Here is a 27,615-nt window from a genome sequence, read left to right as displayed (position 1 = left end):
TCATTAAGAAATGATTTTTAGGGAAGAAAAAGTATTTTCACATTATCTTTTATGGAATTGTGTTCTGTGTTTTGACAATAAAATCTTGTTATCTGTGATTTTCTGCTTTCTTGCTATGGTTTTTTTTTTAATTTTTATTTTTTATTTAATGATTACTTTATATTAACAACATTATCCCTTGCACTCGTTTCTTTTCCGATTTTTTTTTCCCCCTCCCTCCCTCCACCCCCTCCCCTAGATGGCAAGCAGTCCTTTATATGTTGGATATGTTGCAGTATATCCTAGATACAATATATGTTTCTTGCTATGTTTTTTTAATTTAATTTTTAATTTAATTAATATATTCAATTATTAATAGATAAAATATTTTGAAACTTCATTGGACTGAAATAGAGGTCTTGATTTCCTGAGAAAATTTAAAAAATGTCCAAATGTAAATACCCCATATAGGGTTAATTTTTTTTTTTTTCAAGAATACATTTGAATATCCTATTGGTTAAGTCCTATTTGTCATGTATAAAATCTGAGCACTTGTCTTGTATTTCATGTTGTTGAGAGCAGCGCAGATGGGGCCCTGAGGCTTCTGGTGTGAGGTTGGAGGCTGCTCTTCCCTACCCACCGCCCCTATCCAAACTCCATCCAAGTGTAAACCCCCCATATGTGTCCTCGGCACGTGGTCATACACCTTCTGCTCTAAATGTCCAGTGACTTCTGAAGCCATTGATGATTTGGGGTGTTAAGCTAAAATCCTGAGACCAAAAAAATCATTTTTTTCTCCCTCCCATCCGCCCCACACCAGAGAAGGCCGCCATTAGACACAGATATATATGTGTGTATGTAAAACCTCACGCCATGCATATTTCTGTTCTTTCTGTGGAGGGAAGTAACATTTTCCTTCATAGGTCCTTTACAGTTGATCAAAGTATTTAAAATACCGAAAATAACTTAGTCACTAATAAGTGTTTTCCCTCCTCCCCTGGAGGGAGAACAGTATTGCAGTCATTATATACAATATTCTCCTAGTTCTGCTCACTTCACTGCATCAGTTCTTATAAATCTTTCCAGGTTTTTCTAAAATCAACCTGCTCATCATTTCTTACAACACAGTAGTATTCTAACACAATCATATATTAACAACTTATTTGGCTATTTCCCAATTGATGGGCTTCCCCTCAATTTCCAGTTCTTTGCCATCATAAAGAAAGCTGCTACAAATGTTTTGGGACGTAGAAGTTCTTTTTCTTTTTCACTGATCACCTGGGGAAACAGACTTAATAGTGGTATTGCTGGGTCAAAGAGTATACACATTTTATAACTCTTTGGATATAATTCCAGATTGTTCTCCAAAGTGGTTGGATCAGCTCACATAATAGCTACCCTTGCTTTTTTTTTTTTTTTTTTTTTTTTTTGCATCAACTAAAGCATAAAAAATTCTACTTTAACCTTTTATTTTTACTCTATGTGTCTCATTTTAAAATGTTTCTTGTAAATAAAATATTGGTGATATGACTAATAGGGAAATGTGTTTAAAGTGATTAGACACGTATAATCCATATCAGATTGCTTGCAGTCCTAGGGTGGGAGGAAGAAAGGGAGAGAGGGAGAAAAAATTTAGAACTCAAAATCTTATAAAAATGAATGTTGAAAACTATCTATACATGTAATTGGGAAAAAAAATATTAAGTGGGAAAAGATTTAAAAAAAAGAAATTCTTATACTAAAAAAAATTTTGGATTTTAGTTTTTTAATCATTTCTGCTGTTTCTGTTTTATGGGTGAGTTCATCCCATTTACATTCAAAGTTAACACTTGAGTATTTCTCTTTTCTCATTATTTATTGATTTTTCCTTATCTCTCTCTCTTTTTACCCTCTACCTCCTCAGAGTTCTAGTTTACTTATAACTACCACTTCCCCCCAATCCAGACCTCTTCTAAGAATCCCTCCCTTATTTTCTGCCTTTACTTTCCTCTTCCTTACTTTGTCTACCTTCTGAAAGTCCCTCCCTTATCTTCTTTCCTTTCCCTCTTGTTTCTTGATCTGCTCCCTCTTAAGAGTCCTTCCCTTAATTATCCTATCCCCTTGACCTCCTTACTCTTTGTAAGTTCCGAGTTTTGTATTTTTATTCCTTTAAATATGTTGTTATTCCTTCTTTATTTATTTGTGGAATTGTTCCAATGAGAATCTTCCTACAATCTTCCACCCCCTCCTGCCTCCTCTGTAACAGTTCTTCCAATCAAACTGTGAGGGATAGAAAATCCTATCCAAAAATGACTACTCAGAGACCTCTCGAAGTAAAAAGCAGAAAAGTTGTTTATTTAATTAATTCTCATGAGAATGAGCAATTCCACCACGAGGAGGGAAAGAGAGAACTCACGGTAGAAGGGCCAAAGAAAGAGATAAGATATACAATTTTTCTAGGTTTTAGTTACAAAGGATTATATCATGAGTTGGAAAACATTAAGAGATAGGTGCCCTCCCACCCCTTAATTGGATGTTATTCCTGCCAAAAACAGCAGGTTCCCTAGTTCCGGGAGGAACCATACAGGCAACTAGTTGTCTAAACATTGATAATTTGAACAGCAATAAATGTCATCATTCTAGGTTAAATACATATATCTAAAATCTAAGTACATACTGCCTACTACTCAACGTATTTATGCAGGTCACAGAGACCCAGAGAAACTAAAATATAGAGGAGGAATTTAAACATTCGTGGAAGTTCTTCACTTTATCTCTACTACACACACACACAAAACCTTTCGGTGTGGGAAATTGCTCCATTTTACTTCTCCCTACCTAGCTTTATTTTTTAGGATTATCTCATCATATTCAACTCAACCCTAAGCCTTCTACCTATGTAAGCTCTTTCAAATTATCCATGTAATAATAACATTTTTAAGAGTTAGAAATAATGTTTTCCCATTGAAGAAGCCAACAATTCCATTTTATCAAATCCTTCATAATTGGTCTTTAATGTTTCCTTTCTTCTGTTTCTCAGGCACATCTGCTACTTTGTTTCATCTTGTTAATAAGATTTTTCTCACGAATTGGTCAGATTCCCCCTCTGCTCAGAACCCTTCCCCATCTTTAGTCTGACCTTCCTGGCCTTCCGTGACTTTTGGGCCCCAGTTCCACACGTTTTTCATTCTGGCTTCGATGGAAACTCTCTCTTCTTCTGATCTCAGTCTTTCTACTGTGCACATGACCCTGCATGGGTGCGGGTCCCTCTCCCCGCCTTTCAGATCCATCTCTGCCCGTGACCTCCAGCTTCTGCTTAACCAGTCCCCACCTCCACACTGTATCCCAGGCTGCTCTGGCCAGGCTGTCCAAGGGACGTCTTTCTAATTTTACTTAGGGTTATTTTGGTGTTTTCTCCTCATATTAGGTTGTAATAGTCATAGACTGGATCCTTTTTCACTTTTGCAACACCATTTTCTGACATAATAGATTAATAGAGACAGCGGGCGGCACAGTAAACAGGGCACTGGATCTGGTTCTAGGAAGACCTGGCTTCAGATTCTTAGATTCTTACTAACAGCGATACTGATACTAGGCAAGTCACCCAATCTCTGTCTGACTCAATTTCCTCATCTGTATCACAGTATCTTGGAAGGTTGTTGGGTGATTAAGTGAGATATATTGGAGAGGCTATTGCATAGGGCCTAGTGCATGGCACGTGTTTGATAAATACTTGTTTCTTCTCTTCTTAATCAATGTTTATTGAATTTGAATTTTTGAAAGTTCTTTTTCTTTATCTGAAGTGGATTTTAAAGATTTTGCTCTCCAGGCCCTTGAATCTTAGAGGAACAATGCTTATTGTTTGTGCCGAGGCAATTGAGAATGCCAGTGAAGTTGGAGGAGAGCCACCGGCATTTTATACACCACTTTTTGTGGTAATAGAACTTTTAATTTGGTTAGTTTCATTGGTTAGAATGCTTGTTTGTATAGATAATAGAAGCCTTTTAGATCGGAATGAATTAGGAGAATGGAGCAGTAAAAGTTAGGAGGCCTTCAGAAAACCAGAACAAATACAAGGAACCCCCATAGTATCATAGATTTAGAACTGGAAGGGACTTGAGGGTCATCCAGTCTGGCCCCTTCACTGTACAGATGAGGAAGCTAAGACCTGGACTAGGAGATCTGAGAAGGATTTAACCCCGGGCTTAATTTGCTCCCAGTTCAATTGTTTTTCCATCATGTTCTGTGTGATACATCTGCTCCAGGGAGCACATCTGAGAAAGTGGGTGGGAGGGTAGGTGGAAGCCAAAGGCAGAAGATCCCATAGTATGGGTCTCAACCTGGACGAGGGCACAGGATGGAAAGTCTGTGGGGCAGGTTTCTGTAGTCCACAGATGAGGGCCTCCATCCTGCTGAGAGTTATGGGATCGGGCAAATATGTGATCATCAACAATTAGGCTTGAAAGAACCTGAGTGTTTAGTTGAGGAAAACTGATGTTGCTTTAGAAGGAGTCTTTGGGGGACACTTGGGAATCTTGCTTAAAAGGAGATCGGGACATTGTTATTGCTGTCTTGGAGGTCAGAGAGAGGCATTTAACTGGAAGTGAAAAGTCCAGAGAGAAATATCTTGGAACTGAAAATTGCCAATTGTTTTGCAGTGTTTTATTATTTTGAGAGTGTTGTCTTTCTTGGGCTTTTAGTTAGCTACTGAATGAATATATTAGACACATTCAAGTTTTAGTTGGGATTTTACATAGCTTGCATTTCAATTCTTTTTCTTTCTTTCTTTTTTTATTTTTTTACTGTTTCTGTTAATCCATAACATTATTTTAATAAATGTTATAATACCCCTCCCCAAAAGAAAAATGATCTTGGAGTCATTTGTGTGGAAAACTAATGTATACTAATTGTGTTTTTTCCAGTTTACAAGGCTGATGTCATTGACAAACAGTGCTCTTCTATGGGCCCTGAGAATACAGAAGACAAAGCTGTTATTATATTAGTTCCTGTCCGACTCGGAGGGGAGAGAACCAACATGGACTACTTAGAATTTGTAAAGGTATGAGATTAGAGTTCCTTCCTTTCTAAAAATGGCCACCCTGGCAAATACGAGAAAATATTAAGGTTGGCAGCCTTCTTTCTAATAAATGTGTAGTGATCATTTTGTAGATCTAAGTTGTAAAGTTTGACTTTTGAGATTTTAAATTTGGGTATTATGAGCTCAGACATAATTGAAGAGCACACAGTGTTCTGTGGGTAAGGTGGAAATATCTGTTTTCCTCAGAGCTACCTGAGGAGAAGCAGTAATTACAAACAGATTCTAGTTACAGTTCAGCTCACCTGCCTTTATGACTTTTTAAGATGCAGATAAATGCCTTTGTGTATATAATTTGAATATAAATGAAAGTACTTGAAAATGATCAAATAGAGAAACACAGACTTTTTTTTATTGACATCAGATTTTTTTTCTGCCCATTGATTTGTTTTCTGGGGCTACTGTGAGGTCAATAAGAGATTAGAATGACTTTTTATAATGGTAGAAGTGATGAGGTGAACTAGCAGCTGAAGCTAATCTCCAGGGAGAGATGCTTAGCAAGAGGGGAAAAAAAAATCTGAAAAAAGCTACATTTGCCTTTAATTAGTCAGGTTTAATGTTTTGAGTTTTTGTTGTAACTTTAATAATCACGATTTAAAGCACTGGTGTTCAGCTCAAATAGAAATGGGGGTTACCAAAGATACACAGGGATTCTTGTGGGCCAGTTGGCTGCATATTGACTCAGAAAACCACATGTGAACATTGTTTATGTTCTGTAGTTTGGTTATTTATTGTGTTAAATATCTAGGTGATGTTTTCTTCTGGTTCTGGGGCTGCACCTGCATGTTGGACACACGTATTTGAAAGGCGCTTCAGCTCCTGTGAAAGCTGGTGCCCATTGGGGTGCAGAAGGGGCCCTGGAGTTTGGGTGCCCTGGCTTTGTGTTTGTTGTCTGAGGCCGAGAAGGCCCCCACAGGCTGGCCACAGGGTGACTGTTAGAATCCTTACAAAGTGATAAGTCAGTTGCCTAATTTAGCATAGTACTTAGCAAATCCTCTAGCTCACTAATGTATTTAAGTACTCATTGGAGTTCACACTTTTGGGAGATTCACAAGTCAGTATTCAGTATGAGATTCACAAGTCAGAAACTCATAATCCCACTCGGAGGAGGAGTCAACCTTTTACACCAAGCATAAAAAGAGCTTCAGTGAGTCAGTGAGAGTCAGTTCGGAACATTGCGAGGAGTCGGAGAGGAGCACTCTGGGAGATACAGAAGCCCACAAGCCCATTCTCCGGGGCAAAGTCAGATTCATTCCATTTTCCACCTTTGTGCTGGCTGGAGGCTGAAGAAAGCAGAGGCAAAGGACAAGCTGCAAGAGCTCTTGGAACCAAGCAGAGAGCTAGGCCTCTAAGAAAGCTAACTGGGCCCAAGGAAAGAGATAAGAAATAAATGTTTGGATTTTATGAGCTGGCTGTATTTGAGGTGATTATTACTTTGACGAAACTAAGGCTGCCTCCAGAAAACCTCCCCAAGAAACCTGCTCTCACAGAGAACCATCATATATTATAAAAAAGAAGAGAACACCACAGGTGATGGACTTGGCTAAGGAGGGGGCCATGCCCTGGGCCATGAGGAGGTCCCTACCTGGAGGGTGGCAACCCTTTCAGGGTTCATGTTTAATTCTGTCTCCCTCCACCAAGAGACTTGGCCCACTTCCCTTTTCCTACCAATAGAACATGATTGTTGTATTCTTGATTGATGAGTGGGTTTTTAAGAAGCACACTTACTGCAGTGTCCTGCAGTTTTATTCTCTCTACTCCACTAAGGGGTTGTGTCCAGTTTATGATTTTTCCCTCCTCTTGCTGCTGAGTCTTTTCCTATGTTCTGTGCAGTTTTCTTTTTCTAAAACTTCAGATCTTAATTTTGATTATATTAAGTTAAAAAGTTTTTGTACAAATGAAACAATGTAGTCAAGATTAGAAGGGAAGCAGAAAAATGGGAGGAAATTTTTTTTTACATCTAAGGGTTCTGATAAAGGCCTCATTTCTAAAATATATAGAGAATTGATTCAAACTTATAAGAATACAAGCCGTTCTGCAATTGATAAATGTTGAAGGATATGAACAGTTTTCAGATGAAGAAATTAAAGCCATTTCTAGTTGTATGGAAAAATGCTCTAAATCACTATTGATTAGAGAAATGCAAATTAAGAAACCCTGAAATACCTTCACACCTCTCAGATTGGCCAACATGACAGGAAAAAATAATGAATGTTGGAGGGGATGTGGGAAAATTGAGATACTGATACATTGCTGATGGAATTGTGAATACATCCAGCCATTCTGGAGAGCAATTTGGAACTATGCTCAAAAAGTTATCAAATTGCATACCCTTTGACCCAGCAATGTTTCTACTGGGCTTATATCCCAGAGAGATCTTAAAGGAGGGAAAGGCACCCACACGTGCAAAAATGTTTGTGGCAGCCTTTTGTGTAGTGGCAAGAAACTGGAAACTGAGTGGATGCCCATCAGGTGGGGAATGGCTGAATAATTTATGGTATATGAATGTTAGGGAATATTACTGTTCTGTAAGAAATGACCAGCAGAATGATTTCAGAAAAGCCTGGAGAGACTTACAGGAACTGATGCTGAGGGAAGTGAGCGGAACCAGGAGAATATTGTATACGGCAACAACAAAACTATACGATGATCAATTCTCATGGACATGGCTCTCTTCAACAATGAGATGATTCCCCTTGACAGCCATGTTGGCTTATAATTCCAGCTTCCCGCCCTCCAAATCTGCCCTGGCTTGTGGCAAAGGGAAGGAAAGGGGAATGCAAAACCTGTTGTTCCAACTTTTCCCTTCCTTCCCTCCACTCCCTCCCCTAGATGGCAGATAGTCCCGTATATGTTAAACATGTTAAAGTATATCATATTATGAGTTTTGCATAATAAGAATCCTTCATGAATATTTTAAAGAAAAAAAACAAAAAAAATTTAAAAATATTTTGAAGAATAAATTATGTGGTAACTGGAAGATCTTAGGTGGAATTCTACCATAAGTAGAAGGGGCATATTGTGTAATCTTTTGAGTTTCTGTAACTTAAAAAAATTACTAGAAACTTAATAACTATTAAAATCAAATAATCACATAAACAAAATATTACATAAAACCCTTAACCTTACACCAAAAAGACCAAATGAATTGAAAGTAAGCACTCCCAAAGCTTAATATAATCTAAATCTCTTTCTAATTCTATCAGAAGTTACCTTATCTTTGACTTATTTTCTTTTTAAAAAAAATATAGTTGTTAAGACCATGCTTATGGTTCTCTTACCCTAATTTCACTTTGCATCATTTCATAAAGGTCTTCCCCATATTTCTTTATAGTATTTATACATTTTAAATAATATCACATTTTTATTACATTAATCATTGTAAATGTATATAAAGATATATACTCACATAGAAATAACTACATTATGTTTATTATTTGTTTGTTTTCCTGTTATAAAGAAAATACTTGTGGATTTTTTTTTGTCCTAATAAGGATTTTTTTTATTTTTATAATTTTAGAATTGTGTCCTTAAGACTATGAATTTCAAGGTTAAAAGATATGATTCATTTTGTCACTTGTTTGCATATTGTTCGAGTGCTCCCTGAAATATTTGCCACTAAATTTCAGTCCTACCAGAAATATAATTATCATATGTTTTTTCCCCTATAGTCCTAGCAACATTGAATTTTACAATTGTTTGCCATTTTTGTCTTTCTTATTTATGGGATCTAAGCTGATATGTTAGGGTGGTCTTGATTTGTGTTCTGATTATTAGGAGATACGAGGACCATCTGTGCTTGTGCACAACAATTTCTTTCTTTGTAAACAGCCTGTTCATATACTTTGACCATTATTCTGTTGACGAGTGTGTATTATTAGTCTTGGAAATATATATCAAACAATAAGCAACTATTAGATGCCGACCTTGTCCTAGTGTCTGGATATTCAGATACCAAGTATGATGGCAGTTCCTCATAGATTTGGTATTTTCTGTTATCTTTACTGCAACTATTTCCCCCAATCTCTTTCCTTTCTCTCATTTTATGCCTTGTGTTATGCAGTTCGTTTTTACATAATTAAACCCATTGGTTTTGTCTCTAAAGCTTCCACTTGATTAATAATTTTTTTCTTTCATAATTGAGGCAAGTACATTATTTAATGAAAAATTAAACAAAAATTTGAATCACTTATCTAGTTAACATTTTTGTCATATAGTATGAAAAATAGAACCAAAATATTGTTTTTGTTCATACGACTATCTAGTTTTCCCCATTCAGTTTTGATTAGTGATTTTCAAACTTCTTTTTAAAAATAAGATGCCAGTATTGTATACAGACATATATATATAGATAGATAGATAGATGTGGACGTGTATATCTATCTATCTATACACACTAGAAAAATAGGGAAATAACTCAATGGAACAGAATTTAGGATCCAAAGAGTTTTTATAATCATTGCTTTATTTTGAAGCTACTTAATCTAGTCGCCCATTCTAAGAACTTACCTGTTGTTATTTTGATTGGTGTTGTGTGAAATCTAAAAAATCACTTGGGATGTGTTGACATTTTTATTCTGTTTACTTGACTGCAGGGTGAGGCTGGGGATGTGTGACTCAGTTGGAAAAGCTGTGTGACTTAGGGGGAAATAATGGGCCTTCTCTGAACCTCAGTTTCACCATTTGTGAAATAAGAAGCTTGGGCTTGATGGCCACTGATGGCCCTTCCAGACCCTGGATTTTAACATCAGTAGGGCAAAATGTCTTTAAGTAAAACCAATAAATGAAATGACAGTCCTAATTATTACAATAAAGGCATTCATTTATTTTCCAGTCTTGATTATTACTTCGAATGATTCGGTGTAAATAATATTTGTGTAGTGGACAAAACATGGATTAAAATCTTGATAGAAATATCTTTGTTGCTTTAAAAATTAACTTTCATGTTTTGTTGGCTTTTATTAAATATGAATTAATTTTTCTTGGCAGGGAATTTTAAGCCTTGAATATTGCGTGGGCATCATTGGTGGAAAACCCAAGCAGTCGTATTACTTTGCTGGATTTCAAGGTTAGTGATTTAATAAGATTATGTTTCTTCACAGTTTTCTTTAAAAACCCAGGAAGTTAATATGGGATCACTTGGAAACAAGATGATTAAGATAGCCAAACGAGGGCCTTATTAATTCATCAGCTCCACTAAAGTCCACTCATTTGTCATTTGCCCTACAGAGTAATTGGATTCCGTAAAATGTATGTTTAATTTCAGTTGTTGCATAAACAAGGCAGAATTGATGGCTTCACAAAACTTTGGAAGCCGTTGCTGTTCCAGTCTGGTGGTTGTTACTCACAGATTTACTTTTTAGCAGTTTTTAGTGGTGCTCGTTGACGTTACAATGACAAGCAATATGAGTTTCCTGTCAGGATTACATAGTACAATACATTTTTCATATGCAAACTCTAGAATATAATTGTGTGTTTGTAAAAGTAATTTTATCACCAAAAATTAAATGACAGTCTCATCACTTTATAAAAATTCTGCTTATACAAGCATATTTGATTATGCAAAAGTTAATCTGTCCTGTGAAAACCTCTGTTTCACTCAATGAGTATCAGTCTGGCAAGCTGTTATTCGTAGGAGGTTAAAAAAAAAAACTGTTCTACATAGAAATTGGATTGTAAGCACTGTAATAATAAGGTGTTTTTTGAATTACTTGTCTTCTGTTTGTCCTTGTAGATGACAGTTTGATATACATGGACCCTCATTACTGCCAGTCTTTTGTAGATGTCAGCATAAAGGATTTCCCTCTTGAGGTACTACGGATTAAGAGTTGGTCTTGTTTTCTTTCCATATGAATCAAATGCTAATTATTTAGAGATGCTCTAGCGAGCGGTACTTTTATGGCATTCGGGTTACCTATGTTCCTCACTGCTTTACTCCTTGTAAAACCATAATAAACAAAAATGGCCAAAGGTTAAATACTTGATGCGGAATTTTAATTTATGATATACTTAAGACTTCATTTATCTTTGTCTCTTTCTTGTGGATACCGGAACCTCCCTGCTCCCCCACCTCTCCCCAATCCCCTAATATAAATGATCAAGACTCCAAGTAATTTTCTTGAAAAGACAGCTGGGTTGTACCAAAGACCTTAAGTGTTAGGCAGATTTAAAGGGGGAAAAAAAAAGGAAAAACATAAAAGAGAGCAAGTGGGGGAAGGTCTGGCGTGGTAAGTCGAGGGAGGAAAATGTATCTTGTTAGGTAACAGGCATATTGGTTTAATTAGTTTTAAGTATAATATGTTAATTATAATTCATTTTCTTTTTTAAAGGGATTTTAAGGCTTTAAATTGTTTGCTTTAGTTGTTTAGTCTAGTTTAAGGGTTCCTTGCCTTTTCTGTCTTGGACCCCTTTGGCAGGCAGTCTGGGGAAGCCTCTGTGGACCTTTTCTTAGAGGAATATTTTTAAATGCATAGAATAAAATTCACATAGGAAACCAGTTCTACTGAATCATTATCCAAATGCTTAAAAATCAAGTTTGTGCAATCCAAGTTAAGAATCTTTTGTATCTCCATCTTTTATATCTAGTATTTTTTATATCTCTGTTGTTCTATGTAGCATCATAAATTAGAAATGTTGGAAGGTACGTAAATGAGGCATATGCTTATTGTTCTCTTCAGAGTTTGAAAAATCTTTTAAATTAATTTTGTTGATTTTTAAAAATATATCACTAAAATGTTTCCAAATATCCTTTCCCCTCTATCCTCCAGAGAGGTAGCCGCCATAACAAACAATTTTTTGTGCAGAACATTCAAAAATTTTGAAACTTTGCAGTGTTCCTCAACCAGGGCCTCCCCCTCGGCATGGCGTCTTCCCAGGATGTTTTAGGAGCCGGGCTTGTTCTTGGGAGGTTTGCCATATTCTCTTTGGACAGTTTCCTAATTGTTCTTTCCATGTACATTGTTGTAGTCATTGTTTAGATTAATTTCTTTGCTCTAGTAGATTTTTTAAAAAAATTCTTTTTAACCATTTTCTGAATTTCAAGGGCCTGGTGTGAAATTGGAAAAGGAATATTTAAAATTTCTTATATTTCAAAACTTCTGATAGCCTGGCCAATAATTTTGACTGCTGATGTTTCTGCTTAACTCTGCTGGGCTTTCCATGGTATCATTTTTTTTTTTTCTCTTTCAAAAATAAGTTTTATTTGTTTAAACCTTGTTTTAACTCTTCAAAACTCCCATTCTTCTCAGAACCATCCTTTATAATAAAGGAGTGAAACAAATACCTATCTCAGTCATATATGAGTATGCCTACTTAAACATCTGTGGTCCACTTTCTCTGCAGAGAGAGGGAAGTAACATTCATTATCATTTTCTTCAGGGGCCAGACTAGTCATTATATTGTTCAGACTTCTGATGTATTTTAATATTGTTTATTTTTTTCCTTAAATTTTTTTCAATCAAGAAAAATTTACTTTTCACATCTATCTTCCATCTTCCCCCAGTTGGAAAATGAAAGAAAGAAAGAAAAAAAAAATTTACCTCTTCTATAAACATGTCAGATAAAACTAATTTCTACTTAGTTCTCTAGTAAAAAGTGAGTAGTTTGTTTTGTCTTAAGCTCTCTGGAGTCATGATTAGTCATTCCATTGATCAGAATTCCAAAGTTTTAAAAAGTTTTTACTGTTTTTTTTTTTTTTTTTTTTTTTTTTTTTTTTTTACTTTACAAAGTTTTCCTTAGGATTTTTATCTCCTTTAATCTACTTGCCTGCTTATTCTCCTTTTTGCTCTCCATTTCTATCTTGAGAAAGATCTATTTTTGTACCAAAGTCTGTATGAGTATGTTGTGTATTTTTCCCTCCTTTGACCAATTCAGATGAGTTAGGTACAAGTATCAACCGATCCCTAAACCATTTCTTTCTTGACTATATAATTCTTATTGTTACTCCAGTTATGTGATTATTTTCCCTATCCTTCCTCTCCTTTCAACTATGCCTTCCCCACAGTATATTTCTTTTCTTTTCCCCTTCCATTCTTCATTTGAGATCTTGACAACATACTCTTTCCAGGTCCTCTGTCAAATTAATCTTCTTCTCTGTCCCTGATAATGATAAAAGTTTAGAGGTGACACACGTAGCATCTCATAAACATTTATCTTTTTTTAGTCCTTTATGATATTCACTTTTTCACTTTATTCTCTCTAACAATTCCTGTATTTGTAACTTTCAGAGTTTCCACGCAGCTCTGAACTTTTCATCAGAAATATTTAGACTCTTCTGTTTCATTAAAATTCCATTTTCTGGCTTCTTGCAGTGTTTTTTCTTTAACCTGGAAGCTCTGAATTTTAGTTATAATATTCCTGGGAGTTTTCATTTTGGGGTTTCTTTCAGTGAATGACTGGTGGATTCTTTCTGTTTTTATTTTGCCCTTTGGTCCAAGAGATATGTTTGGGCATTTAGGATATCTTAAAATATTTTTGGCTCTTTTTTTCTTGGTCATGGTGTTCAGATAGTCAATGATTCTTAAATTTTGCTCCTTGATTTCTTTTATAGATCAGTATTTTTGTTAAGAGGAGATAATTAATATTTTTATATGTGTGTATATATGTATGTATGTATATTCATATAATACATATATGTATATATACTCATATATCATTCACTAATAATGTGTGTGTGTGTGTATTTCTGTCTCTTGACTTTGTTTTAATATTGCTTATCTCAGAATCTGTAACTTCTGTTTGCTATATTGTAATTGTCAAGGAGTTTGTTGTTTGGGTAAAGTTCTGTATTTCTTGTATCAAACTAACAATTTACTTCTTAACTCTTTTAAAAAAAAAAAACATTTCTTGTTTCTTTTCTGTTTTTACCTTGGTTTTCCTCATTTCATTTTTAAAAATTATTTTTAACTCTTAGAAAACCAAACTTGCTTCCTCTCTTTCAGTAATCCAAGTGGACTTTGTGTCCCCGCTGGTTTTGTCTGAGGTTTTGCTTGCTTGTTTTGGAGCCATTCTCTTCTTCTGGGTTGGTGTTAAGCATCCTTGTCGCCACATTGGATTTTTATGGCAGGTTCTTTCCTTATTTGCTTGTTCTTGCAGCTTCTCTCCTGACTTCATATTCTTTTGGTTAGGGCCGAGTGGTACCTGTCTTAGAAATGTCTGGGCTGGTCCTGGTGTTGCTTTTTTGGAATATTTAGTGTGAAATCAGGGACCTGTATGTTGTCTTGGAGCGCTGACCTGGCCCTTTGGTTCTGAACTCTGCAAGCTCTAGAGGCTGGTCTCAGTCTGAGCCATGCGCTTGGGAGCTTGGGACTGCAGATCTTCTGGTGGACTTCCAGGCTGGGGATGAGTGCCGGGTCAGACCTGCTAAACCTCCCTACAACAAGGGCCTGGCTGTTGTAGCCAGGTGGGAGATGATGACGTCTGCCCTGGGAGGGCGGGCAGAGGGACATGCAGGAGTGAATCCAACATGGCCAGCATGAGAGACAGTCAGATATTTAGGGTGACTTGTGGATGAAGAACCTGAAAAGATGATGCACCCTTTGTGATAATAGGAATGGGGGATAGGGAAAGGTTCAGAGAGAAAGCTCGCGGTTTCTGCTTTGGACTAAGATGTCTGCTGCCTGTCTAGTTTGAGGTATCTGAAGACCAGCTGGAGATGCCAGATAAGGAGTCAGCAAAGAGATTGGTGCACAGAGAAGGCCATTCAGTCCGTAGGAGCTGGCAAGACCATCAAGTGGTCCAGAGGCAGAGGGGGAGGGGGCCCAGGACAGCATCTCACTTCTCTGTGGGGGTCACCTATGGTGTGAGCGCCTGGGTGAGGAGGCCAAGAAGACTCCATCCAAACAGGGCTTTAGGACGAGGCCTTTCGACTAGGACTTTCTGATCCTGGCTTTTTGTTTTTAAATTTTGATAACTGTATTTCAGAATAATTTTTTGGCAAATTTGTGTTTTTTACACATTTAAAAACATGATTCTGAGAAGGGCCCCAAATTCTTTGCCATTCTGCCATTAATGTTAAGAACTCTTGTTTTAGGAAGATCCATTTTGCTGGAGTAATTTGAAGGAGAAGAATCAGTTACTGCAGGAATTGAGGGGTAAAGTCACAAAGGTCTCAACAAGGGCAGCAGAGGAGGAAGTGGGGAAGGAGAGAGTGAATAAGGAAGCATCGGCAGCCTCTGGGAGGAGTGGACGTGAGGGTGGAGGCCGATGGTGGAGGAGTGCGCCGTCACTGAAAGAGGAGCTGCTTTGGGAGCAAGGGAGAAACTCTGTCATCCTCAGGTCACTCTGGCGGAGGTGACCACGGCCAGTCAGGATCATTTATTTGTCTCAGGGCCAGGTCAGCCACTCCAGCCCATCCTCACCCTCACCCCGTTTGTCTTTAGCATTTTACTCTTTGCGCACTGTCATCATGAAAGGCTGATCCATAAGCCATGTCTCTTGCAGCCCATGCTACCTGTTGTAGCCATTTTCTATACACAACTTAAGGGCTCCAGAAAACAATTTTGGACGTGGTTTCCTGATGGCCTCCAAGTCTGCTGAGAAGTAGAACCGGTGACACTTATTCCTCTCATTGGATAGAAAGAAAAATCAGGATTATGCTCGAGGGCAGGAGGTTGGCAGGTAGGAGAGCTGCTGTTTGGAGCTGCTGCCTTGATTTCCCCAAAATACAAAATAGTGTTCCCCACTGCAACTGAATGCTCACTTTTGGACCTCTTTCGCTCTGATTGGATTATAAGGTTTGCAAGATGGTATCTCACAGAGCCTGAGGAAGAACCCAGCAGGGTGAGGGGTAGAGGCTGTGGTAGAAAAAATTTAATCCTAAAATTGAAGAATTTTTAAATCCTGTTTTTTAACTGAGATTCTAAATGTGTCTGAACCAAATTAGATGTAACATTAGAAAGACAGCTTAAACTTTCCCCAAACTTTGCGACCCCAGTTGTGGACAGAAGAGCAGGGGAGGCTCAGTGGGTTTGTCTTGGGGACGCCCACACTGATTCCTGAGAAAACATGCTCGACAGCCCCGCTCTCCCTCCCCGGCAGGCGTGGCCTTTCTAACTGGTGTCTGATGTTATCAGGGTTTTGGTCACCCGAGCAAACATCCGGTCCATCCTGAAGGGGGCCCAGGGCCCAGGGCCATCTGCGTCTCGGGTGTGAGGGCCTAGTCTGTCCCGCAGTGGGCGCTCCGCCCCGCGTGGACAGAGAATCTGGTTACCAGAGTCGTCAAGAGCGGGCCTTGAAGGGGAGAGGAAGCCCTGAAGGCATTTCTAAGAGGTGGAATGAGAGCACATCAGGCATGTAGTACCATTGGTGCAAAAGCACCTTCCCTCCCTCCCTCCCTTGAAGCCCTTGGGAGAGCCCCAGCTATGGTACTGCTGGGGAGGAGGTGGGCCTGGCCAGGGCCTGGGCAGTCAGGGTGAGGGAAGTCAGGGTGGTTGGGGCCTGAACAGTCAGGACCTGAGTAGTTGGGGCTAGGGCAGACAGGGCCAGAACAGTCAGGGTCTGGACAACTGGGGCCTGTGCAGTCAGGGCAGTCAGGGCCTGGGCAGTCAGGGTTTGGACAGCTGGGCAGTTGGGGTCTGGTCAGTCAGGACCTGGGCAGTTGGGGCCCAGGCAGTCAGGGCAGTCAGAGCCTGGCAGGGGTGACATGGACACGGACAAGTCAGCGGCTCTAGGGTTGGGGAGAACACATCTTCCAGGTGGCCCCAGCCAAGCCTCCCCAGGTTCTGAGAGGTGACCCACAGATGGGACGCTTTGTCCCTCTTCTCAGCCCTGGGCTGGCTGGGAAGCTCCCTCAGGCCTCAGTGCCGGGTGGGAGGCAGATGTTGGCAGGAACAGAGGGACCGGAGTCGTCGGCTCTGGTTGGCAGTGAAATCCAGGGTGACTTTTAATTTTAAATGTAAAAAAAGCAATATAGGAAAAGTTACCTTCTGGACATTAGTCCTCTTAAAGTGCGAGATGGAAGCTTTTAAAAATTGGAACTTCCTGGAACCTGCCAGCCAGTGATGTAATCCATCTTGATTACACGGTGTAAGTTGGCAGCTAGGTACCGTAGGGTTGTGTCTAAACATAGTGTGGCGAGTTTCTTATGGTTGGTTGGATAATATTTTGAGAACTGACTTAGCCTGTAATAAACGGAAATCAAGCTGAATTATAAATTGGTATTTTTTTTTTTTTAGTTCAAAATCTGCTTGAATGAACAAGCATACAGCCTCAAGTTTGGACAATTTTAAGCATTAATTGTTTATGTAATGATTTTAGTAATCAAAACAACCGCATAGAAAAATTTAGTGTTGGATGTTAGGGTTCTTACAAGGGGCTAAGTCAGTTGTCTAATTTTAGCCTGGTGCTTAGCAGTTCTCTGGTGCACTAATGTGCTTAGTACTTGCTAGAGTTCTGCAAGAGTTCACACCTTTCACACCTTTGAGTTCACACTCTAAACGAGCAAGCCCACTGGGAGCTGCGGGAGATTCAGAGCCAGGATTCAGTCAGGAGATTCACGAGTCAGAAGGACAAGCCCACTAGAGGAGGAGAGCACTCTCGGAGGCAAGACAGATTCACTCCCTCTTCCACCTTTGTGCTGGCTGGAGGCTTTGGATTCGGAGGGACGAGAGACTGAAGTTGGCAGAGGCAAAGGACAAGCAACAGGAGCTCTTGGAATCAAGGGGAGAAACAGGCCTCTAAGATAACTAACCGGGCTACTTTGGAAGAGACAATGAAGGAGTGGACTTTAACTCCTGGTGCATTGGAGGTGATTGTTACACTGAACTGAAACTGAGGCTGCCTCCAGAAGCTCCCCAGGAAACCTGCTCCCGGAGAACATTATATTCTAGAGAAGAGAACACTACAGTTGGACATTCTTTGGGTGATAATAGGTCAGTCTGTGGAGCAAGACATTGAAGCGGACCAAAGGGCGTTTATCCCGGTGCAGACACTTGGTTTTCAGAGATGGTCTGTGCTCTGGATTAGAATTCATTGTGTAGGTGAATACAAATGATGCTGATCTAGAACTCTCTCTTCTCAGCGGAATTTGATCCAACTGTTATATTGTAAGCACTGAGTGTGTGTAAGGGTGTGTGTGTAGCTACAAAGGCCCAGTCAAAGAATCCCCGTTCAGGACCAGTCACTCTGCTTGGGATGATGGTGAGCAGATAAATGAGTCTGAGCAGGAATAGAACTTTGAGGGAGATGGAAGATTTTAAGAGGGGGCAAAGAGGAAGGGGATTCTAGGGGAGGGGAGCAACCTCTTAGGTGTCCTCTGGAATAGGGAAGATGTAGAAGAATGGGGTCTGAAATGGGGCAAGCAGGTAGGCTTTTTTGCCCTCTCTTTCCTTTTTGTTCTTTCTCCTTCCTTCCTTCCCTCCTCCCTTCCTTCCTTCCTTCTTTCCTTCCTCCCTTCCTTCCTTCCTTCCTTCCTTCCTTCCTCCCTTCCTTCCTTCCTTCCTTCCTCCCTTCCTTCCTTCCTTCTTCCTTCCCTCCTCCCTTCCTTCCTTCCTCCCTCCCTTCCTCCTTCCTTCCTCCCTTCCTTCCTTCCTTCCTCCCTCCCTCCCTTCCTCCCTTCTCTCCTTCCTTCCTCCCTCCCTTCCTTCCTTCCTTCCTTCCTCCTTCCTTCCTTCCTCCTTCCTTCCTTCCTTCCTTCCTTCTCTTCTTCCTTCCTTCCTTCTTCCTTCCTTCCTTCTTCCTTCCTTCCTCCCTTCCTTCCTCCTTCCTTCTTCCTTCCTTCCTCCCTTCCTTCCTTCCTCCTTCCTTCCTTCCTCCCTTCCTTCCTTCCTCCTTCCTTCCTTTTCTCCTTCCTTCCTCCCTTCCTCCTTCCTTCCTCCTTCCTTCCTTCTTCTTCCTTCCTTCCTCCTTCCTTCCTTCTCTTCCTTCCTCCCTCCCTTCCTTCCTTCCTTCTTCCTTCCTCCTTCCTTCCTTCCTTCCTTCTTCCCTCCCTCCCTTCTTCCTTCCTTCTTCCTTCCTTCTTCCTTCCTTCCTTCCTTCCTTCCTTCCTTCCTTCCTTCCTTCCTTCCTTCCTTTTCTCCTTCCTTCCTTCCTCCCTTCCTCCCTTCTCTCCTTCCTTCTTCCCTCCCTCCTTCCCTCCCTCCTTCCTTCCTTCTTCCTTCCTTCTTCCCTCCTTCCTTCTTCCTCCCTCCCTTCCTTCTTCTTCCTTCCTTCCTTCCTTCCTCCTCCCTTCCTTCTTCCTTCCTTCCTCCCTCCCTCCTTCCTTCCTCCTTCCTTCTTCCCTCCCTCCCTTCTTCCTTCCTTCTTTCCTTCCTCCCTTCCTTCCTTCCTTCCCTCCTCCCTCCCTCCTTCCTTCCTTTTTTCTCTCCTTCTTTCCTTCCTTCCTTCCTTCCTTCCTTCCTTCCTTCCTTCCTTCCTTCCTCCCTCCCTTCCTTCCTTCCTTCCTTCCTTCCTTCCTTCCTCCTTCCTTCCTTCCTTCCTTCCTTCCTTCCTTTCCTTCCTTCCTTCCTTCTTTCCTTCCTTCCTTCCTTCCTCCCTTCCTCCCTTCCTTCCTCTGTCTCCCTCCCTCTTTTTCCCTTCCTTTTTTCTTTTCCCCCTTCTGTTCTTCCCTCCTTCTTTGTGCTCCTTCCTCCTTATTTCCTCTTGGGCCATGGCAGCTCTCCAGGAAGACCTCCCTTGCTCAGACGGGCCAGGCACCAGGTGTTGCCCAGCTGGTTTTAGAGAAGTTGCTTTGGGAATCTTTCTTGTCTTCCTGTGACCTGATCTCTTGACATTTCCCCTCAAAACCTGCCCTGAATCTCTCAGCTGAAGACTTTCTTCCTGCCATGTCACATGGAAGTTGAACCTTCCTTCTCTGAAGCCCATCTGCTACCACGAGTCCCACTTCTCCACCCGGTTTGGGGTTTCTTTGGCCTTCTGGAAGAGGAAACTCCCTCCACTGTGTGGGGCAGCTCAGATCTTGGGGCATCACCCGACAGAGCCAAGAAGTTGGGGGCTTGCTTAGGCCACAAAGTGAATTTGAGCCCCCGGCTGCTCTCTCCCCCCCCTCCCCCCCATGACTGACCACTCATGTTGTGGCGTGTTTAGGGAGCGTGATCCGTGCACTAAGATCCACTGTCTGGAATGATTTGAGATAATTGGAGCAGAAGTCGAAGGCCTGAAGGTGAGGGCCGGTCTGGGGGGTGAATAGTTGGAGCTGGAGTCGAGAGGAGAGCCGAGTCTGTCTGAACCTGGCGGCCATTCCCAGAGCTCGCAGAGGCTGCGCCTCTCCCCTGTAAAATAGAGCTCGGCTCTGTCCCTCCTCCTCCAGGGCTGTTTGGGGACTTTGTCACTACGGAGGGGCCATGGATGGAACTGGAGACTGTGTCTCACCCAGGACAGGGGCCCAGGACGGTCTCCTGCAGACCGTCACGGCTGGAGTGTGGACACCGGTCACCCCAGGCCCTGGACAGCAGAAGGAAGGGCCTCCACCACAGGCGTGTGAAGGGAGAGGCCTTTCTCTTTCGGCTCCTTCTCTGTCTCCAGCCTCCACTGGAGGAACCTGCCATTCCTCAGAGGAGCCCAGAGGAGGAGCTTGGGCTTGCTTGTGTAAGAACCGTCGCGATAGGGAGACTAACTGGTTTTCTTGGGACCAGTCACATCATGTAGAGTCTTCAGATAAACCCATCGGTACAGAACTAGTCGCCATTGAGATGTTTTTGTTTTATTTCTGCCTCTGTTTTATTGAAGGACTTAAAACCTTCCCGGCTTTGTATCATGGAAGGAAACGTCTCCGAGTTTTTCTCACGAATCTGACTTGGTTGTAAACCTCGTGATTTAAATACAGAGTGTCCCCAAAGTCTTAGTGCAGTGTTAAACTATTGATCCTGAAAGCTGCACTAAGACTTTGGGGACACCCTAGCTTAGACTAGTCATGTATGTTTGTGGTCTGTAGTGCGGCTTAGTTGTACCCCCTGCAGAGGTAACCCAGAGAAAGCAGTAGTTACTCAGGGCCTATTTGATGGGAAACGGAGGAAGAGGACTCTGGGAGGAAAGGAGGAGGAGGAGGGGGAGAAGGAGTTAGAGGAAGAAGGAGGAAGAGGAGGAAGGCTTTTTAGGCAATACGGGGAGCTTGTATTGTGTGAAAGGTGCTGAGGGACAGCTTATGGAAACCATTGGGACTGCAAACTTTTGGGGGGCATACAGTTCCCTTAATCTGCAAGGTGACACTGATACTGAATAATTAATAAAGCAGATTCTCGTGGAATTGAATATATGTAATGTTAGCGATGTAATTCTGTGCTTTGCAGAGGGCAGGTTCAGAAAGGTTTTGTTTATTTGAATTTAAGTCTGAGAAACAGGAAGCATGGCTGTGTTACCCATCCTAAGTGATGGTTCCCGTTATGTAAAGCCCATAAAAAGAAAATATGTCGCTTTCATCTCCTAAAGGAGTTTTTTTTTTCCCTTCCGTTGCAGTCATTTCATTGTCCTTCTCCAAAAAAGATGTCGTTCAGAAAAATGGACCCTAGTTGTACTGTAGGATTCTACTGTAGAAACATCCAAGACTTTGAGCGAGCTTCGGAAGAAATCACCAAGGTAACGGTCAACATTTGTTTGGGACCTGACCATGCTGTAAATGCTGCGGCACCAGAATGAGTGACCCTGGGGAAGGGGGGTGTTGAGGGATCCCCCTAAAAGCTGCGGGTGAAATTTTTATGCTATTGAACCGTTCTCCCTCTTCTGTATATATGTATATACACGCACACATGTTAACGATATCGATCGAATTGGTGATGAATCGCAAAAAGCAAATAGAGAAATATGGACCAAAAAAAGGATTTTTTTTTAGGGGGGAGACCGAGAGCCACCTAGAATGACTGTGGAACTAGTGGGCCACTAGGTGGCACTGTTGAAATAAAAATCTTTCTGCCAACTGCTGCCCTTGTGCAAGCAATTAGATTAGATTCCATTTGAAGAGGATTTTAAAAGGGCAATCCCTTAGGGGTAAAGGAAAAAATTAATGAAGGATTTGATCAAACCAAATTGTGCATTATTTCTTGTTAGTCCAAGTGCTTCTTTGATTTTTAAAAGAGAAAATGGTATTTTTGGATTCTGCAGGACTAAGTAGGATTGTTACCTTCCAGTAAACTTCCCTAATCAGATCTATTTCGTTTAAAGGATATTTCAAATAGGTTTATCTAACTTCTTCTCATTATCTTTCAACTTGCACATTTTTCTGGCCTCCGAGTACTGCTACAGTAGCGTCTTCTGAGCTGTAACGGCCAGTAGTCCTTATGCTACCGAACATCAGGAGAACTAGCTCAGTGGGAGCCAGGGCTCACGAGGACAAGGGCCTTTCGATGGCAGGTCTTTACGTGACTTTTTAAAAAACAAAACATGATCATATTTTTAAAATTGAGTTTAGATAGAGGAGTCAGTGGCTTATGATTCATTTTTATTGCCAATTAACTTTTAATCTGAAAATCGGCTCTGAAGATACAAAAACATTTTTCACCGGCGAGAAAAATCCAATGACTAAAGTTAAAGCCAAAGTTTCCTGTAAGTTATGTTTAGTTTACATGACCTGCCATGTAAAAGAAGGAATTGAACACGGACATGACAGAAAAATGAATGAGGAGGGGAGAAAATGAGATATGTGAGAACCTTTTCTTAGGCTTCATTTTTCAGTTGTCTTCCCTTTCAGTGTCTTTTCAAGATGGCAGGCCAAGAACGCTGAAATGTCTATTTTCCCGGTTCTGGTGTCTCTTCTTTGACAGTATCCGATAGAGTCTCTATCTAAAACTATTAGTGAATGGGATTGAGCTTTTTTGGTTGTTGTCTTGATAGGACTGAAGCAGATGTTAAAACAAAAGCACTTACTTAGATAAAAATAGTGATAATAATAATAAAAGCTAACATTTATACAGATGGTATTTAAGGTTCACAAAGTGCTTTCCAAATGTAATCTCTTAAATTCACACAACAACCCGAGGAGGTAGAGGCTATTATTATTCCTTTCTGACAGATGAGGAAGCTGAGACAGATGCGTTAAGTGACTTGCCCAGAGTCACCCAGCTGGGAAGTGTCTGAGGCTGGATTGGAGATCCAGGCCCGGCACTCTGTGCCCTCCGGTGCCCCCCTTTGACAGTATAGACACCGGGATTTAGAAGTGGGGCCCCCCGCCTTCCTCACCCACCTCTCAAGGTCAAGAGGGATCCTTGTAGCCCTCGGCATAGAAAGCAGACGGCTTTCCCCTTTATGTGGTGAAGCCATCGCTACCCCAGGTGTGGGGCGTAACTTCTTCCACTAGATGTGTTTGTACGTACACACACAAGCACCACACACACACACACACACACACACACACATGTGTAAACACACATGGACACACAACCACCATATACACACACACATAGACACACAACACCACGCACATAGAGGTGTAGACACACATGGACACACAACCACCATATACACACATATAGGTGCATATACACACAGCCACACAAACCCCATGTACACACATGCACACCTAGATACACAGTCACTACAAACACATATGAGTGTATATACACACATATACATATACATATTTTAGACACACACACTCCTATTATCCTTTAACTCCCTAGTTTGGCAGATTGCATTCTCACTTGGGAAACATAACATGAAATAAAGAGCCCTGGACTTAAGCTCGGAAGCCATGGGTGAAAGGCTGTGTAGTGTCTGTCCCTTGTTCCCTCAGACTCTGGCTCAGTTTCTGCACCTGTAAAATGGGGCTAATAATCTCCACCTCTACCACATAGGAGAGTTGTAAAGACCAAATGAAGTCATCTCTGTAAGAATGTTTTGAAAGCGGTGAAACACCCCATAATTATAGTCACTGGGTCCAGGGGGAGAGTCCATAAGTCACTGAGATTTTTTTGGCCTTCATGTGTAAAGTGATGGGTTGGACTTAGTGACCTCTGAGGCCTTTACATCTTCTTCAATAAAACATGTAGAAAGTTGGTTTTGGTTTTGGTTTTTGCTGGGGCAATTGGGGTTAAGTGACTTGCCCAGACTCACACAGCTAGTGAGGATTAAGTGTCTGAGGCCAGATTTGAACTCGGCTCCTCCTGCCTCCAGCTCTCTCTGCACTATAGCTCTATTCACCCAGCTACCCCTAAAGAATGTTTTTTAAAGAATGGACAACAAACTCTGATCTACTGCTGGGGTAGAAGCAAGTAAGCAATCTGACGTGAGAAGGAACTGTGTCTGGTGACTCTCTCCCCCTTGACTCAGAGATCCGCTACCAGGTCCAGAGCCTAAGGTTCTGAACAAGCAGGCCCTTGTGCTTTTTCTGGAGGGAAGGCATTGGATTACGTCACCTTTAAATATTTACTTTTACCTTTTTTTTTTTTTTACATCTCCTTGAGTTTTGAATTATTCCTTTCCAGAAAAGCCAAACCTTTTTTTAAGGGGGAAAAAAAAAAGGAATTAAAAAACCCCAACTCACCATGAATAGCACAGCATCCACATCCACCATTTTGTTCTATAGCCCCACCTCTGCAGAAGAGGGAGAGTGGCGTCTGCTCATGTTTCTTTTGGGGTCATGCTCAGCTGTTCCAATTTCACAGCACCCCCATTTTCTCCACTTCGATTTTAGGCATCATATCTCTCATTTCCTGGTTCTCTTTCTTCAGCATCAGTTCACAGAAGGCTTCCCATACTTCTCTTCCTTTTTATTGTGGGATTTTTGTACCTAGCTCGTCCTTAATAACATTTTTTCATTCAGCTCTCGTCCTAAAAAGTGCAGTGACATTGCATTTCATACACAAACCACACTTTGTTTAGGCCCGTTCTTGGGCCTCTATTTTATTTCCAGTTTTTGCTACTTCAAAAATGCAGCAATCAGTGTTTTGGTGTGTATGGCTTTCCTTTTTATCATTCCTCACCTTGATGTAAATACTTTATTTGGGCTGGCTCTCTAGGCCAAATGGAAGGGACATTTTAAATTACTTTTTTAGCATCCTGCTAATCAAGAATGCCTTACTTTAAATTCATTTGGGCTAATGCTTCGTAGTCGGGAAATTTGGAAAAAGGCAGAAAGCAAATTAAAACATCAGTTGAAGGTAGTTATTATTTCTGTAGGATCAGGCAGCTTCTCAGAAGAAACATAAGACGCACAAATTCAGAGAATCCGTCCCAAATGTTCACATGGAAGAATTTGTGGCCAACCTGTGGCAGAGCCTTCCGAGCTCGTGTTGGTCTGATCAGCCACGGCCAAACACACTAACTGGACTCTTAACGTAGTGATACTCTTTCCGTTCTCTTTGAGAATGAAAGAGCAATCAGAATTAGCTAACTTCCATTAAGGAATAAAATTGTTAAGTTCTAATGAGTGGCTTTTGATAATGACATTAAAAATCCAATAACTTGACCATTAGAAATAGAAATTTCATAGAGTTCATCCGAGTTCATAAAGACATAGAACCTCGAGCTTGAAAAAACTCCAGGGATTACCTTGGCTAGACTCCTTTCAAGGGGGACCTTTCCACAAAGGTCTTTGGTGAGTGGTTGGTCATCAGGTTGGTTCACATAGGCCTCCGTTGTGGAGACTCGCCACCTATGGAGAGAAGGCCATTCCCATTGTGCTTCTGCTCTGGATGTTTGGGGTCATGGTAGCAGACAGTTGAGAAGACAGAATTACTTCTGTTTTGCTTCTGTTTTCTCTGGTAAGCAAAAAGATCTGAGTACTATAAAATACTGAGAAATAAAAATGGTTCCTATAGAGCTGAGCCTCAAGATAAATGAGAATATAATTAGAAAACTTAGGCAGCCACGATTTAGCCAGCCCAAACCATGAGCCCAGACAGATTCCCCAGACAGATTCCCCCAAACAGATGTGAAAGAATGGGTGTGTGGGGTTGCTAGTGGGAGAGGAGACACAAGACTGAGGTCGGCCATCTTGAGTCTTATAAGAGGAAGGAGAAGGGGATTGGGAGTAGTAACCAATGAGTTTGACTTCCAGTTGTTGGCAAAATGAGACTCTTTTTGTGGGATGGCCCGTGACCATCAGGAAGATCCTATCTGAGATCACAACACTCAACATGGTGTCATTGGGAAGACGTCAAGCTCAGCAAACCTCAGGGTCATTGGATGCTAGTCACGGATTCTTCCAGCAGATTGTTGTTAATGTCCATCATGCTCTTTGTGGGAGAAATGGAGAGGTTTTAGGCCATGGATAAATGTAGTCAGGTAGATTCAAGCCTGATTGAGGGACTCCGCTAAAGGACAATTAATGGTTTGATGCTGGTGAAGAGCCTTCAGGGATTGTTGTTGGCTAATTATATAATAATAAAATGTTGCCATTTTATCAGTGATTTGCATCAAGGCATGGGTGCCTGCTTGTGGGTCACCCACTTCTGGGACAGGTGACGGGAAAGATAGCTAGCACTTTAGTTAGATATTTGTCCCAAAGGTGGGAAAATTGATTAGTAGTTTTAGATTTTACCAGAGTGAAAATCCAAATAGCCAGTATTAACCGGAATGGAAAGAAGTATTTATATATCACCTACTGTGCGCTGAGCATGGACATCCATGTGGCCTGGAGTCAGGAAGACCTGAGTTCAAGTCTGGTCTCAGGTACTTCCTACCTGGGTGACCCTCGGCAAGCCTGTTCACCCAGTTTGCCTTAGTTTCCTCATCTGTAAAATGGGGAAACTCTGGAGAAGGAATTGGCAAACACTGTAGTATCTTTGCTAAGAAAAAACAACAGATCAAAGCCCTTAGGCTCATGTAGAGTTAGACATAATTCTCCTTTTTCTTGTTTTTCTTGTTCTTATTCTTGTTCTTCATGTTGTTCTTCTTGTTCTTTTTGTTCTCCTTCTTCTTTCTTCCTTCTTTCTTCCTTCTTCTTTTTTCCTTCTTCCTTCTTCTCAGTTGAGGTAAGCGACTTTCCCAGGACCACACAAATAGGAAGTGTTACATGTGTTAAGATTTGGACTCATCCCATAGGCCCCAAGCCTGGGCTCTGGGCACTCCTGCTCAGTTCTGGTGTTGGTGTTCAGGAAGGATGCTGTTGGAGGAGGCTCCTCAGGCCCTGGAAAGGAACTGGGGGGATGATTAGGGGAAAGGAGGTGAGTTGGGGAACGTGAGGGATGTCCTCTGGAAGAAGGCTAAGTCTATTCCATTTGACCCCAGAGGTGTGAGCCATGAGGCTTCTCTCTCCTCAGAGTCTGAGGCTCAGTGAGGGGCTCCCAGGCTGATCAGGTGCCTGCAGGTGTGTCCAGGTGATCTTTCAGTGGCATTTGCTGCCCCAGAACTGGACACCTGAGAAGCTTTCTTTGAACTTCCCAGGGTTGTTCTGTCACCTGGTGCATGAGCCTCTTCCCTTTTCCTGTAGGGTTTCATGGAGGATTTTCTGGGCCAGTCTCCTGGTGTTCTGGCAGCCCTTCTGTCCTGGCTTCAGTGGCCTCCCTCGGCTTCCCTGTGTGGCCATCCTCTGCTCAGGTCCTGGGAGCTTCCTTTGGTGCTCGTGCTGTCCAAGGTGCTGCCTCTGTCCTGGAGCGAACACGCGTGGAACCCAGACATGAGTCAGAGCAACAGGGCTCCCCCGCCATGTTTTCCTGTGTCACCTTGGGAAGAAGCTTTCTATTTCCTCATCTGTA

The 27,615-nt window shown here is 41.3% G+C and overlaps 1 protein-coding gene across 3 annotated transcripts in view; it reads left to right on the top strand.

Annotated features, from left to right (window-relative positions):
• The window catches only part of ATG4C (autophagy related 4C cysteine peptidase), a 110,463-nt gene that overhangs the window by 33,747 nt on the left and 49,101 nt on the right, over window positions 1-27,615 (top strand). For all 3 annotated transcript variants that reach the window (XM_051999526.1, XM_051999528.1, XM_051999527.1), the window contains 4 exons: window positions 4,881-5,017; window positions 10,043-10,121; window positions 10,788-10,864; window positions 21,443-21,562. In XM_051999526.1, the coding sequence (XP_051855486.1) occupies window positions 4,881-5,017; window positions 10,043-10,121; window positions 10,788-10,864; window positions 21,443-21,562 (413 nt within the window). The remainder of the gene's footprint in view (window positions 1-4,880; window positions 5,018-10,042; window positions 10,122-10,787; window positions 10,865-21,442; window positions 21,563-27,615) is intronic.

The sequence above is a fragment of the Antechinus flavipes genome, chromosome 4, assembly GCF_016432865.1.
Source record: "Antechinus flavipes isolate AdamAnt ecotype Samford, QLD, Australia chromosome 4, AdamAnt_v2, whole genome shotgun sequence".
Taxonomy (NCBI): domain Eukaryota; kingdom Metazoa; phylum Chordata; class Mammalia; order Dasyuromorphia; family Dasyuridae; genus Antechinus; species Antechinus flavipes.
Note: the sequence above shows the minus strand (reverse complement) of the source record. Positions and strands in the feature narration are given on the sequence as shown.